The following is a 16,992-nucleotide window of genomic DNA, read 5'->3' on the forward strand; positions in this document are numbered from 1 at the left end:
TCCAGCACCCCTTTTTGATAAAAACCCTCAAACATCTAGGCATAGATGGAACATACCTCAAAATAGTAAGAGTCATCTATGAGAAACCAACAGCATACTCCTAAACAGACAAAAAGTGGAACCATTTCCCCTGAAAACTGGAACAAGACAAGGATACCCACTCTTACCCCTCCTGTTCAGCATAGTTTTGGAAGTCCTAGCTAGAGCAATCAGAGAAGAGAAGGCAATCAATTGTATCCAAATAGGAAAAGAGGAAATAAAGTTATCCCTCTTTGCAGACAACATGATTCTATACCTCAAAAACCCAAGATAATCGGTCAAAAATTTCCTTGCACTGATAAAGGATTTTGGCCAAATCTTAGCGTATAAAATAAATGTGCAAAAGACAATCGCATTTCTACACACCAATAATAAACTAACAGAAACCCAAATAAAAAGCACAATTCCATTCACAATAGCCACCCACAAAAAAATGAAATACCTTGGCATCTTCCTAACCAGAGATATGAAAGACCTTTACATTGAAAACTATAAAACACTGCTCAAAGAAATCAAAGATGACACAAGCAAGTGGAAAAATATTCTATGCTCATGGATTGGAAAAATCAACATTGTTAAGATGTCCATTCTACCTAAGGCAGTCTACAGATTTCACACAATATCCATCAAATTACCAGCAACATTCTTCTCAGATCTAGAAACAACAATACAGGAATTCATATGGAAACATATGTGACCATGAATAGCCAAAACAATCCTCAGCAAAAAAAAAAAGCAGGAGGTATCACACTCCCAGACTTTAAACTTTATTATAAAGCTACAATAATCAAAACAGCCTGATTTGGTACAAGAATAGGCACACAGACCAATGGAATAGAATTGAGATTTCAGAAGCAAAACCTCAATTTCTCAACCAACTCCTTTGACAAAGCCTCCACCACCAACCACTGGGGAGAGGAGAACCTATTCGGTAAATGTTGCTGGGAAAACTGGCTGACCACATGCAAAAGATTGAAACAGGACCTCTACCTATCCCCATACACAAAAATTAACTCTAAATAGATTAGAGACCTAAACGTAAAACCTCAAACTATAAGAACCTTAGAAAAGGCAGTAGATACCCTTATGGAAATTGTACCTTGCAACCAATTCCTGATCAAAACCCCAAGTGCCCATGCCATAAGAGATAAGATAGACAAGTGGGACCTTATCAAAATGACAAGCTTCTGCAAAGCCTAAGAAACCATCAAGAGAGCAGGGAGACAGCCCACAGATTGGGAAAAAATATTTCCCAACTCTATGTCTGTCAAAGGCCTAACATCTAGGATCTACTAGGAACTCAAATGTGTTGAAAAGAAAAAAACAAACAGCTCCATTACAAAGTGGGCAAAATATATGAGTAGACATTTCTCAAAGAAGACACAGGAGCAGCCAACACATACATGAAAAAATGTTCAGCCTCACTAGTCATCAAAGAAATGCAAATTAAAACTACACCAAGATATCACCCAACTCCAGTCAGAATGGTCTTCATCAATAACTCAAAAAATAAGATGCTGGAGAGGATGTGGCGAAAAGGGAACCTTTCTACACTGTTGGTGGACATGTAAATTAGTACAGCTTCTGTGGAAAACAGCGTGACGATTCCTAAAAGTTCTAAAAATTAACCTTCCATATGACCCCGCAATCCCACTACTGGGAATATACCCGGAAGAACTCACATCACTCTATAAAAAAGATGCCTGTAGATGTATGTTTATCACAGCATTGTTCACAATAGCAAGAACATGGAACCAACTGTGCCGCCCATCAAAAGAGGACTGGATTTTTAAAATGTGGTATATATACACAATGGAATATTACGCAGTCATAAAGAACAAAATCATGAACTTCGCAGAAACCAGGATGAACTTAGAGTCTATAATACTGAGTGATCTTTCACAGAAACAAAGAACTATCACAGGTTCTCACTCATAAGGGGACCTTGAGCAACTATCATAATACTATAAGAAAAGGATTGACAGCAGGAAATTGCAGGGGTGTGGGGGGTCGGGGAAGGGGGGTACCCTTATCAACAAGGGTACCTTCCCAATGAAGATTTGTTTACCTAACCCTGAATTGTACCCCATAATTTTAAAATTAAAAAATTTTTAAAAACTATTCCTTCTCTCACCGAGCAAAGGAAGTAAATAAAAAAGGAAAATCCATCACAAATGAAGAGAAATCAACAAAAAACATCAGTACCCCCACAAAGTCCAAAAAGGATAGTACATGAGAATACAAACTTTAGAATTCAAACAGTGAAGATGCCCAGAGCCACTAGTCTCAGATCACTCGTCTCAGATCAGGTTAAGTAAAAATCAAGACAAGCAAGAGGAAAACATTAAAGAATAAATAACAGAGATGCTGGCAATAAAGAACACCGTCCATGAAATAATAAACTGACAAGCATAGAAAGCAGAAAGCAGAATTAACCAAGGAGGAGAAAGAATCTCAAAAAGTGAAGACCAAAATATAGAACTAACACAATCTGGTAAAAATACGGAAAGGAAGCTTACAAAGACAGAACAAAGCCTCCAAGAGGCATGTGACTATATTAAGAGGCTAAACACATACCTGACCAGTAGTCCTGAAGCAGAAAAGGAGACAGAAAACACCTTGAAAGAAGGATTCCATGTGGTCATCCAAGAAAACTTTCATCATCTCATGAGAAACATGACCATCCAAACACAAGCGATTCAGAGAACCCCTGCAAGGCATCTAATAAGAAGACCAATTCCAAGACACATAGTACTTTGTTTACACAAAGTATATATAAATGAAAAAATACTAAAGACAGAGAGAGAGAAAGGTCAGACTAACCACTGGGAAGATCAATTAGAATAGCAGCAGACTTATCTACAGAAAGACTACAGGCTAGAGAAACTGGAGTCCAATATTCAAACTTCCCAAAGATAAACAATTCCAACGAAGAATTTCCTACCCAGCAAAGCTAGTCTTAATCAGCAATGGAGAATTAAAATTCTTCACAAACATCCAATCCCTAAGAGTTTATGCTGCTTCCAGGTCAATTTTATAGGATACACTTAAAAGGTATTAATCACAGAATAAAGAAAAAAAAGAATAACCAGAAGCTTACAAAAATGCAGAAAAACAAAGAATCAACTCAGGTACATGGTGACTGCAAAATTTAAAACACACACATATATCAACCCAAAATTAAAATAAAACAAACAAACAAAAAACTGTATAAGAACCTCATGACAGGGATAAAATCTCACATCTAAATAATCAGCCTGAACATGAATGGACTAAATGCACCACTGAAAGGCACAGAATGGCAAACTGGATAAAAAAACATGACCTAACAATATGCTGCCTGGAAAAAACATATCTTACTACAAAGGATTCCCACAGACTCGGTGTTACAGGATGCAAAACAAAATTTCAGGTTAAAGGAAAACAAAAAAGGAGTCACAATTTTATATCAAACAAGACAACCTTCAAGCTAACAATAATTTTAAAAGATATATTAGGACACTAAACAATGATAAAAGGTTAAATCCATCAACAAGAAATATCCATCCTAAACATATACATACTCAACACTGAAACATCATATTTTATAAAGCAACTACTAAGTGAGGTAAAAAAAGATCTTGACTCTAACACTATCATAACTGGGGACTTTAATACCCCTCTGAAGACCCCCTTGATGATAGATCATCGAGAAAAAAAATTAACAAGGAGATCTGAAACTTCAAATTGATGATTGATCAAATGGGATTAATAGTTAGCTACAGAACACTCTACCCAACGATCACAGAATAGAAATTCTACTCATAACCACATGGAACATACTCTGAAATCAACCACATCCTCAGCTATAAATCAAGCATAAACAAATATCATAAGATTAGAATACTGCTATGTACCTTTTCAGACCACAGTGGAATAAAAATAAATATCACCACCAACAAAACCCACAAAGACATGGACGCTAAACAGCATTATGCTGAATAACTACTGGGTCAACACAGAAATCAAAATAGAAATTAAAAGTGTCTTAGAAACAAATGAAAACAAAGATACATCTTACCAAAACCTCTGGGATGCCATGAAAACAGCAACAAAAGGGGAATTTATAGCTCTACACACACAGCAAGAAAACAGATCATGAGTTAACAGCTTAACACATCACCTAAGGGAGCTGGAAAGGCAAGGCCACCAAAACCCTAACTTCAGCAGACTAATCTAGATCACCAAAGTAAAAGCCCAAATATAGGGCAAAGAAGACAAAAATATAATTTTTTAAAAAATCAACAAAATTAAAAGCTGTTTCTTTGAAAAAATTAACAAGACTGATGGACCCCTAGTCAGACTGACCAAGAAAAAGAGAAGAAAGTCCAAATAAGCACAATCAGACATGCAATGGATCAAGTCACAACTAAAACTAAAGAAAGACAAAAGGGTATCAGAGATTATTATGCACACATGTATGGAAACAAACTAAAAAACTAAATGAAATGGAGTACTTTCTGACATCATACAACCTCCCAAGATTGAAATAAGAAGAAATTCAGACCATAAATAGATCAATTGTTATTATTTTATGAAGGAAATTGACTCCTTCATAAAAAAAATTACCTAAAAAAAAAAAAAAAAAAAGCCCTAGACCTACCACACAGTTTTCCAGCAGAATTCTAAAGAACATACAAAGAGGAGCTGATACCAATACTATTGAAAGTATTCCAGGCAATCAAGAAAAATAGAAGTCTCCCCAAACCATTTTATGAAGCTAACATTATACTGATACTCAAACTGGGTAAAGATCCAACAAAGAAAGAGAATTAGAAGCCAATATCTCTGATGAACATAGATGCAAAAAGGTCTCAAAAGATTCTAGCAAATCAGATTAAACAACACATCTGAAAAATTATCCACCATGCCTAAGTAGGCTTCATCCTTGGGATACAGGGCTGGTTTAACATCTCCAAGACCATAAATGTAATTAAATTCATCAACAAAGGTAAAAACAAGAACCACATGATTACATCATTAGATGCAGAAACAGCTTTCAACAAAATCCAGCACCTCTTCTTGATTAAAAACCCATAAACATGCAGGCATAGAGGGAACATACCACAAAATAGCAAGAGCCATCTATAATAAATTCACAGCCAACATATTGCTAAGCAAACAGAAATTGGAAGCATTTCCCCTGAAAACTGGATCAAGACAAGGATACCCACTCTCTTCCCTCAACATAGTGTTAGAAGTCCTAGTTAGAGCAATCAGACAAGAGAAGGAGATCAGGGGTATCCAAATAGGAAAATAGGAAGTTAAGCTATTCCTCTTTACTGAAAATATGATCCTATACCTTGAAACCTCAAAGAGAATATGTCAAAAAACCTCCTTGCACTGATAAATGACTTTGGCAAAGACTCACAATAAAAAATCAATATGCAAAGGACAGTCATATTTTTATACCCCAACAACCAATAGGCAGAGGACCAGATAAAAACACAATCCCATTCACAACAGCCACAAAAAACATGAAGTACCTTGGCAACTTCCTAACCAGAGAAGTGAAAGACCTTCACCACAAAAACTACAAAACACTGTTCAAATAAATCAAAGAAGACACAAAGAAGCAGAAAAATATTCCATGCTCATGGACTGGAAGAATCAACATTGTTAAGATGTCTATTGTGCCCAAAGCAATCTACAGATTCGATGCAATACTAATTAAATTGCTAGCAGCATTCTTCTCAGGCCTCAAAAAGACAATACAGAAATTCATATGAAAACATAAACGGCCATGAATAGCCAAAATAGTCCTCAGCAAAAGAAACAAAGCAGGATGTATCACACTCCCAGACTTTAAACTTTATTATAAGGCTACAATAATCAAAACAGCCTGGGACTGGTATAAGAACAGTCATATAGATAAATGGAACAGGATAGAAATTCCTGAAACAAAACCTCAATTTCTCAACTAAATCATCATCTACAAAACCTCCACTAACAACCACTTGGGAGAGGAGAACCTGTTCAGTAAATGGTGTTGAGAAAACTGACTGACCATATTCAGAAGAATAAGACAGGATCCCTCCCTATCACCATACACAAAAGTCAACTCCAAATGAATCAAAGACCTAAACATAAAACCTTAAACTATAAGAATCTTAGAAAATGCAAGAGACACCCTTACAGTAATTGAAATAGGCAACCAATTCCAGATCAAAACTCCAAGTGTCCATGCCATAAGAGATAAGATAGACAAGTGGGACGTCATCAAAGAGAAAAGCTTCTGCAAAGCAAAAGAAACTATTAAGTGAATGGGGAGACAGCCCACAGAATGGGCAAAAATATTTGCCAACTGTGTATCTGACAAAGGCCTAATATCAAGGATCTACAAGGAACTCAAAACAGCTGAAAGGAAAAAAAAACAAACAGCCCCATTAAAAAATGGGCAAAACATCGAAGCTGGACTGGATAAAGAAAATGTGGTATATATACACAATGGAATATTATGCAGTCATAAAGAAGGACAAATATATGGACTTCACAGCAACTTGGATGGATTTGGAGTCGATCATATTTGGTGATCTATCACAGAAACAAAGAACAGAGTACCATATGTTCTCATTCATATGCGGACCTTGGACAATTATAATACTATAAGAAAGCATTTGGCAGTAATGGGACACTGTCAGGAGAGGGGGTGTGATTGGCAGTTGAGGGAAATTGCTAGGGGAGAGGGGCATACCTCATCAACAAGGGTACCTGCATAATCAATGTTTGTATACCTAACCCTGAATTGTACCCCACATCTTTATAATAAAAAAAATAAAATTTAATTTAAAAAATGGGCAAAAGACATGAAAAGAGACTTCTTAAAAGAAGATATACAAGGAACCAACAGACATTGGAAAAATGCTCAGACTCACTAATCATCAGAGAAATGCAAATCAAAACCACATTGAGATACTACCTAACTCCAGTAAAACTGGCCAGCATTAATAAAACAAAAAACAGCAGATGCTGGTGAGAATGCTAAGCAAAGGAAACGCTTTTACAATGTTGGTGGGAATGCAAACTAGTTAATCGTCTATGGAAAACAATGATGCAATTTCTAAAAAAAATAGAAACTGACCTTCCATACAACCCAGCAATCCCCTTTCTGGAAATATACTTGGAGAAACTCAAATCATTCTACAAAAAAGGTACCTGTGCATGCATGTTTATTATTATTCACAAATAGCAAAAATGTGGAACTGAACTAGATTTTTTAAAATGTATCACTTATGCATGATGGAATATTATGAAGCCATAAAAAGGACAAAATTATGAACTTCACAGTAACTTGGATGGATTTAGAGTCTATCATACTCAGTGCCCTAATATAGAAACAAAGATCTGAGTATCGCATATTCTTACTCATAAGTGGACCCCTGACCACCTACCATAATAATACAAAAAAAGAGACTGGCAGTAGTGGGACACTGCCAGGGGAATGTGGGGCACAAAACATCAGTAAGGGTGACTGATCCTAATCCAGGCAAAGTGAGGTCCAGCGGGAAGCACAATACTTCACCTGTAACTAAGCCAATTATGTATGCAATCCTGACTAGTAACCCACAACTTAAAAAAAGATGTGGTACATATACATAATGAAATACTACGCAGCCATAAAGGACAACAAAGTTATGGACTTCACAGCAACTTGGATGGATTTAGTCTATCATACTCAGAAATCTATCACAGAAACAAAGAACTGAGAGCCACATTGTCTCACTCATAAGTAGACCCTGAACATTTATCATAATACATGAAAGGGATCAGCAGTAGAGGGACACTGCCATGGGGGGGGGGCACATAACATCAATAAGGGTACTCAATGGGAGGTCCAAACTTCACCTGTACAGTTACCACTTATGCACCCAATTCTGAATTATACTCCACAGAATAAAAAATATATATACTAAAAAAAGAAGAAAAGCAATACCATAAAGAATGATGAAAGGAATTAGGTCTGTTTGTCCTAGATAAGATTCAGACCCCACTGAGGGTTTGTCACGGGAGTGGGGGGAGCAGAAGGAGTCTGTGGCTCTTACCGTCAGGCATGCTTTGAACACCTTCTGACCTCATTTGAAAGGTAAAAGAGAACAGGGTGCTATGGCACTAGGTATAATCTGATTCAAAAGAGGCAGTTTCCCAGAGCCTCACCTCTGCCTCCCAGAAGTAAAGTGGGCATGGGTAAGAAGACAGGCCATAAAGTACTTAAGAGTGGATATTATTAAATAAGTCATAATTGGCATAAATCAGCCTCAGTATTGTCGTGGTAACAGCCAAAGAAAGAAATCCATCTGTTTCACTTTGTCCTTAAATCCACAAGGGCTGATCCAGAGGTCTAGATTTAGTGCGCTGATATAAAAGTAGTGCCTTGATATGGAATATAGCCTGTAGCCAAGATCTTCAGGGAAGATCCGAGAGACTATTGGGAAATATGGTGGACCAAAGAGCCTTTGGATCACCTGGGGGTTGGGAAGTCCTTTAGAGAAGTGCCCTCACAAGTGTAGACCTCGATGTTTCTATTTCTAAAATGAAGACATCAGAAAAGATTTCCAAGAGCTCTTTCAGCTCTTTCTAGGGGTTTCATGTATCTTTTTGCCTGGAAGCCTGAGGCCTGATGGGAGATCTGACAAACATTTTGAAGATGGTTTTAATAAAATTAGGGGATGACTGTCTTGCTCACAGTTGTGTCCTCAGAGTTTAACACAATACCTGGCAAATAGTTGCTTCTCAGTAAATATTTGTTGAATAAATGCAAAATGACTGCTCTTCCCATGCTAATGATGACAAAAGGTAAGTTGAAAGCAGAATGTTCAAATTGATGGTTTTCATTTTCTTTCTTTACCTTTTTGTGCCGGGACACCCTTTTCCTAAATGAGATAAAACTATTTAAAAAGCAAGAGAAGGAAGAAGGTATCTGCAACATGGAAAACTGACAAGGAATTAATATCTGGAATACAAAAGGAACACCTGTAAATCAGCAAGAAAAATATAAGAAACTATAGGAAAATAAAAAAGGATAGAAACAGGACCCAGAGTTTCCAGATGAAATGGACAGTTCAGATCTAGGGCAGGCAGAGAACACCTGGGCTGGTCACTTTATATTGCTACCTGCTTCATCCTTTTATCCTAGTATGTTCTATAAATATTACCATTTTATACAATATGTTATTATGTTCTATATGCATCAAAATGTAAAGACTATTGGGAATACTGAGATAAGAAATTCACCAAAAGGAAAACCCAGATGACTAATAAGTTTGAAAACTTCAGACTTAAAACATATCAAATGGAAATGACTTAAAGCCAGAGCATGGTAAACCTCACTAGACCTGTGGAAGAATTTCTTGATAGTAAATAATATGAACACTAACACTGATGAATGAGAAAAGCTAGGCAAACTTCTCTGGACAGGATTTATTTCACACGTATAGGATGACTGAGTATCTTCCTCAAGAGAGACAGGCAAAATAGTTTCATAAGGCATCTTTAACATAGTTTGCCCTTGCCTCAGTTTCTCTGATTGTAATATGAGTTCTAAAGTTACAAAAGGTAATACCACCGATCATTGGTCAAGGTGACCTTGACTAAATCAAGGGTCTTTTATACCACTGTCTGGGTTTAGAAAGAAGAATGTAATCGTCTGCAGAGAACTTCTTAAGAAAGAGTTTTTAACTTATTGATCTCACTAAATGACTTTGATTAACAGTCCCTTTATTATCTACTTCCTCATCTGTAAAATGAGGTATTGTGACTTAAATGTTTGTAAAGTGCTTTCTGCTCCCAGGAGTAAAATAATAATAATAATAATAATGCTCTCTAATAGATAGTGTAACTTTTTTCTGTACTAAGTATAGTGTTCCCCACTTCCCCTTTAACAAGTACAAAAGCGGGAAGTGTTTAGAGCTCTCTTATGATCTACAGAAAGAGTAGATTATGTTGACACATTCATGCTTGAATAAGACCTAACAAGAAAGTAGAGGCAGAAAATGCAGAAGTAACCTGTCTCACTACCATAGCTTTCTCTAGTGAAGGCATATCTATGTCTTACAGAACTAGAGAAAGATCCAGACATAACTTAAAGGGAAACTCCTCCAACATGCTCATTTGAGAGATGGGGAATAAGGACCAGGGTAGAAAAGACTCACCTGAGGTTCTCTAGTCAGTTAGTAATCAAGGTAGGACCTAAACCTGGGACTCTCAATTCTGAATTAATATTATTTCTTCTCTTTTTTTCCTCCTCCTCGCTCCCTCTCCACCCCGTGTGTCTCTCTCCCTCCCCTCCTCCTTCTCTCCCTCTCTATCATGACTCACCACAGCTGGCTCACCACAGCCTCAACTTCCTGGGCTCAGGTGATCTTCAGCCTCCCAAGAAGGGAAGACTACACCACCATGCCTGGCTGCCTGGCTAATTTTTGTTTTTATAGAGACAAGGTCTTGCTGTGTTGCCTGAGCTGCTCTTGAACTCCTGGGTTCAAGCAATCCTTTCGGATCATCCTCCCAAAGTTTTGGGATTACAGGCATGAGCCACTGCACCTGACCTTGGTATTATTTCTGATAAACAATTTGCTCCTCACAGCTTTTGGTCTAAAGGTAACAAAATCATGGGCTAAAATATTGTCTTCTGGCCCAGCTAGACACATATTTCTCCATCTCCCTTTGACACCTGTGGTTACAGGGTGGGACAAAGAGACAGTTCCCATTTAATTCCTTAACTTAACTTCAGCACCAAGAATAGTTGAGAAATGAGATTTACCAAGAAAGTAAATCATCAGCAAAAGCTTTTATTGGGTTGGCTGGATTGGGTAAATCCTCAAAGCAGGATCATAGCATGCTCCCTTCTAGAAAGACGAATAATTCCATTGCTATCTGAGTCTGTGTCTTGTAGAAAGAGGCCAAGGTGTTTGGGAGTTGGGAACAGATGATCCTTCAAAGACTAAAGGATTCCCACTGGGCCAGTACCTGGGAGTTTTGGGAAAATAAATTTTGCTTTTTAGAGATTCAGTCTGTTGATCTAAGAAACGGGAATAACAATAACAACCTTTGCCATCTTTGAAGATCAAATGGCATATGATTTGAATGTTCCTTGCCAACTAAAGGAGTAAATGCGCGTGAGCAATTATATTTAATTCTGACTTTAAGCAATATTTATTGAGCATCTACTAGTACCAGGCACTGTGCTGGGGGGAGGGGATATATTAGTCAGTCAAGAGATGAAACATCTTGCCTTTTATAAAATTTACATTCCCATAGGAGAGATAGACAATAAATGAAATATATAAGTACAATATATAATATGTCAGAGATAACTGTAATGGAGAAAAATAGAGCAAGGAAGCAGGAAAGGCAGTGCAAGGTTATAATTTCAAAAAGAATGCTCAGGGAAGTCTTGAGGAAAAGGCGATATTTGAATAAAGACTTGGAGGAGGTGAGGAAAGGAGTCATGTAGACATCTGGGAGGGGAGAGAGTGCTCTAGGCAGAGGGAAAAACCATTGCAAAGGCTCTGAGGGAGAAGCACAACAGGCATATTGAAGGAAGAGCAAGAGGCCAATGTGGCTACAGTAGTGAAAGCATGGAGGAAAGGAGCAGGAGATAAAGTCACAAAGGTAAGGAGGAAAAATAGTGAGCCACTGTAATTTATTTTTTTTTAGTTGGAATCTCACTCTGTCACCCAAGCTTGAGTGCAGTGGCATGATCATGGTTCACTGTAGTCAGGACCTCCTGGGCTCAGGCCATCCCTCTACCTCAGCCTCCCGAGTGCCACCATGCCTGGCCAATTTTTTTATTTTTTTATAGAGACAAGTTCTCACTATGTTGCCCAGGCTGGTCTTGAGCTCCTGGCCTCAGTGATCCTCCTACCTCAGCCTCTCAAAGTGCTGGGATTTTGTGCTGGGAGCCACCACACCTGGCCTATAGGAAGGTTTTGAGAAGAGGAGTGATATGGCCCAACTTAGGTCTTGACAGCATCCCAAAGCTACCAAGTGAAGAACAGGGTTTTATTAAAAACCCTATAGCATTGTAACATAGCTATCATTTTGGAGCAATGCTCCTCAAACTTTAATATGTGTTGTACATCAAATAGTAACCTTTTAAAATGCAGACTCTGATTCAATTGGTCTGGGGCGGAACCAATATTCTATATTTCTACCAAGTTCCCAGGTGATGCAGATGCTGCTGGTCTATACAGCACTTTGAGGCTAGGAGCTATGCCTAGGGCCTGGCATGGAACAGAGCTCCACTAAAAGTTTGCTGAATGAATGAAACGTCAGTGGTTTAATCTCCAATGCCATACAGTACATTTGAGGGAGGGAGATTAAAAAAATACCAGTCACTGATGTAAGGTGGAAGGAAGAGGAAAAAAAGAGATATGGATGGATGGATAAATAGATAAGAAAAGAGAGGGGAAGGAAAAGAAAACTATCTATTTCCAAATACAACATATATTATTACAATATTACATTTAATTTCCTCAACAACCTTAAGAGGTTGATATAATAAAGCCCATTGTCAGTAGTTAAATATTGTTCTTCAAGAATGAGTGCATTGTAAATTTCATGACAGCTTTCTCTTCATGTATTACTGTACCAAATACAGTACCTCTAGTACCCTATATGTGAGGAATATGCATTTTCCAGCAATGTAAATTGTAGTTGTAATCACTCCATGATATCATCTGAGTTAAGTGGCAAAATAAAAATGCATGTTGTAAAAGAAAAAAAAAACCCATTGGACAAATCAAAAAAGTTGAAGGTCAGAGGAGTTAAAAGAACTTCAAGGCCACAAAGTTGATTAATAACTAAATTAGAATGTGAACGCCAGTACTGTATACCCCCAGAGACCTTGTTCTTTCCACTCTATCTTACTGTCTCATGGTGAGGAGCTAATCTGTAATCTTCTTGGGTGGGGGAAGAGAAAGTGAGGTGAAGTAAAGAAAGTTATGGCACAGAGTCTTTGATGTTGGTCATTCCAGAGCTGCATTGTCCAATGTGAGTGTCATTAGACAAATGTGGTTAATTTAAATTAATTAAATTTAAATAAAATTTAAAATTCTATTTCTTAGTCATACCAGTCACATTTTAAGTATTCAGCAGGCACAAACTGCTGGCTTGTGGCTACTTGTATTGTAGAGTGCAGACATAGAACATTTTCATAATGGTATGAAATTCTATTTGATATGTTCTAGAGAAATAAGAACTTTGAAACATGTTAGAGCTGTGTACTACTGACCCCAGAGTTAGCCCTGCACTGGAGGACAGAAAATGGGACCTGACCCCTTCTCTGGAAGGAAGGAGAGAAGATTCAAAGCAGTTTTCTCTGGGTCAAGAAGGAAGCTATATCTCTCTGTGTGTGTGTGTGTGTGTGTGTGTGTGTGTGTGTGTGTTTAATCCCGAAAACATTGTTTTCTCCATTTCCCATTGGTTTTACCTTTCTGCTTAATAAAATGCCTATTGAAAATGTCAACTTGACACTACTAAGCACAAGAGAATGGGAGGAAAAGGCTCTCATCTTCACTTAGGACAGAAAGATAGAAAAAACGGGTTAGGGAATATAGAGACACAGTTCCTTGTGGGGCAGAGTGACATACTGAAGAAGCCAGGGTTTGTCCAGCCTTCATTTTCTCCCCAAGCTCTTTCCTGCTCAAAGCCACAACTAGTGTTCTACAAGTGAGGTAGTAAAACAAGCAGCATCAGCATCACCAGGGATGCTTGTTAAACTTAGAGATCCTTATGCCTTGTTCCAGATGGATTAATTCACAACTTGTTGGTGGGGGGGGGGGCAAGGATAAAGGGCCTGGGATCTGCATGCTTAACAGGCTTCCCCAGGGACTCTGGTGCATACTCAAGTCTGTGAATCACTGGTTTGGACAGATATGTGTTTTGCTTTAATAAGGTTAGTCCCTTACATGAAGTGGCTTCAATTAGACCAGAAACCAAGAGGATAAAAGTAGACATTCAGGGCGGGGATGGAGGCAGAAAGAGGAAGAGAGAAAGGGTAGAGAAAGAAAGAAAATGAATACAAATAAATGAATACAAAAATTAGATGGACAGAGGAAATGAGAAAAACAGAGACTGAGAAACTCTAAGAGAGCAGTTTCACCCCAATGAACAGAATCTGGGAGGCCACTACAGCTGCCCTTTCCAACATCTTGGAACTGTCACAGGCAAGGCCTACGAGGATCGTCAGTTCTTCATGGGAGTGTATTCCACCACACCCTTTGTTCCCCCACATGCACCACCATGGTTACCTCGCAAATGTCCTTGAGATGCTTGATGTAGTGACGCTCAGTGCTCATGATCTCATTGATGACATTGGCCCGCATCTGGTCCCGGTTCTGTAGTGGCCGGCCCAGACAGAGGCAGTCTGAGTTGGGGTCCAGGTGCCCATTCTGCACGTCACTGGGCCCCTCTTCCACCCCATCCTCCTGGTTCACCCAGAGCTGTGGAAGCAGGTAGAAGAAGAATCACTAATAGTCTTCACCTTCTTTGAGAAATTTCTGGCCAATTAAATTTTTTTGACATGCAAAGATCTCTACCTCCCCTAGGTTGTTTAGGGATGGAAGAATACTTGCCCACCACATAATAACAGCTATTGACTGGGCACCTGTTATACACCAACCACTGTGCTAAAAGCTTTCAATATACTCTATTCAGACCTGGTAGGTTGGTGCCATTATTATCACCATTTCACAGAAGAGGAGACTGAAGTTTGGAGAAGTTTGGAGAAGGAATTTGTCCCAAGTCGCACAGAAAGCAGAGGATCTGGGATAGGACCAGGCAGTCTGATTCTAGAGCCTATACTCTTAATCAGTGTGTTAGCTAGCACCTTTGCACCTCTGGCTGTAAGGAAGACAGGAAAACAAAAGAGCTTGGGCAAAGGTGGGCTGTGAATTATTCGAATAAACAGAAATGGACACAGTTGGTAAGGGTTGAGACTATCTATTCCAAGTTATGAAGACAGAGAAGAAGCTGAAAAAATACCTTTGAGGAGGCTGAGTGAGATGTCTCTGGATGTCAAATGACTTAGCTTGAATCAAGAAGATGACTCATTTAATCCCAGCCCTAGAAAGATGGGAAACCACGGGGGCAGGAAGAAAAAGAAGGGTAGGCCCCCTTGGTAAAGTGACAAAATCTGTCAAGGGTAATTTGCCAAGATGCTTATCAGTTGTCTCAACATCTTTAATCAACTCTATTTTCCTTTCTTAACCTCCAGCTTTTCTACATTCCTGCCTCATGAAACTAAGATCAAACAATTTAAATTCACCCCTATTTCTGCCTTCAGAAAAGCCTACTGGTAGGAGCCATTGGGAGTCAGAGACTTTGTAATGGAGCTAGAGGGCCACTAGTCACTACTCAACTCTGTGTATTCTTCCTTCTCCCTTTCTCTCATAGGAGATGGGAGGGAGGTTACTACCCAATGAGCTTACCCAGAGATGTCACCAGCATATATTACACTTTTTTGCCACAGGCCAAAGAAAGCAGGGCTCACTCTGTTTTAATGCATTTGCTATACACAGCCAAATATACAAAACTTATCTCCATCCAGAACCTATTACCCTCTGCAAATGCTCTATTGTAAATCTCTTTCCAGCTCCCAAAAGGTCAGCTTTGTGTCTTCAGAGTGCTCATAGTTGCCCTTTAATACAATCAACAGGCATTATGAAGGATGACTAATCAATGGAATGGACCTGAGCATAAAAGTGATTCTAAGGCACTGAAGCAAACATCTCACATACATGATGCTGTCCATTTGTAACAATATAAAGCCTCATTCTCAGCCAGGCTTGGTGGCTCAGCCTGTAATCCCGTGCTTTGGGAGGCTGAGGTGAGTGGATTGCCTGACCCCGCGGGTTCGAGACCCATGTGGGCAACTTGGCGAGACCTCATCTCTACAATAAATCAAAAATTAGCCGGGCATGGTAGTGCCCGCCTGTAGTTCCAGCTACTTGGAAGGCTGAGGCGGAAGGATCGCTGGAGCCCAGCAGGTCGATGCTGCAGTATCCTGAAGCGGTCACTGCACTCCAGTCTGGGCGACAGAGTGAGACTCCAACTCAAAAAAAAAAAAGAAAGAAAGAAAGCCTCATTCTCTAATAATCCATTAGCTTTTCCCTGCTTCTCACAGAGCAAGCTGAGCCCTGCTATGGAAAGTATACTATAAGCAGGCCTTTAAGAGATAAGAACTATTTATTTTTCTTCTTAGTAGTTTAAGACAAGCAAGTAAAAGTGTTGGCTTTTGTATAGCTAGAATAAGATGAATATTTGGAAAAGCTCCAGTGATAAGGAGAACAGGATATGAGAGAAAGGGGAGGTAGAGGCAAAGGCAGGAACAGAAACAGATTTAGGTTTAAGCTATAGTCCATCACGTTGTAGTTCCTAATAACAATAAGGAAAGGAAGGATAACTTCAGCCAAGTAGAAGCAGATCCATCACACAGAATGTGGTGGAGAATTCCCTTATGGCTAGAACTAAAGTCCTGGTTGGTAGCACCCTTCATAAGGAACTTCTGAGAAGACAATACCTTCATCTACTTCACTGTGACAATCCCAGAAGTCCATTCCTTAGGGTAGATCCTGTTTTCATCAAAAAGAACTACTAGCAGATTTCTTCATTCATTCAATCTATACCAAGTGCCCACAATGTGCCAGATACTGGGGATACAGCAACAACAGCAACAACAAAATCACTACCCTTTGTAGAAATGACATTTGAGGCAAGATGTTTCTTAGCCCGAAGAAAGGTGTTTATGGAAGGTTCAGTTTTTGTCCTCATTATCCCAGTGTCCCACAAAAGATTCTCTGGGCCTGATGATAAGACTTTCTAGTCTAATCTCTAAGTGCCCTGCTCTTAAGAGATTTCCTATTCTATGCAGATGAAGGCCCTTAATCACTTGCATGTCAAAGTGTATTGACACAGGTC

At 38.9% G+C, this 16,992-nt stretch overlaps 1 protein-coding gene across 1 annotated transcript in view; it reads right to left on the reverse strand.

Annotated features, from left to right (window-relative positions):
• LOC103259348 (rho guanine nucleotide exchange factor 9) overlaps window positions 1-16,992 on the reverse strand; it is a 94,785-nt gene that overhangs the window by 9,217 nt on the left and 68,576 nt on the right. Inside the window, exon 3 of the mRNA XM_021711813.1 lies at window positions 14,325-14,516. Within this exon, the coding sequence (XP_021567488.1) occupies window positions 14,325-14,516 (192 nt within the window). The remainder of the gene's footprint in view (window positions 1-14,324; window positions 14,517-16,992) is intronic.

The sequence above is a fragment of the Carlito syrichta genome, unplaced genomic scaffold (assembly GCF_000164805.1).
Source record: "Carlito syrichta isolate Samal-C Ts95f unplaced genomic scaffold, Tarsius_syrichta-2.0.1 Scaffold302614, whole genome shotgun sequence".
Classification (NCBI taxonomy): domain Eukaryota; kingdom Metazoa; phylum Chordata; class Mammalia; order Primates; family Tarsiidae; genus Carlito; species Carlito syrichta.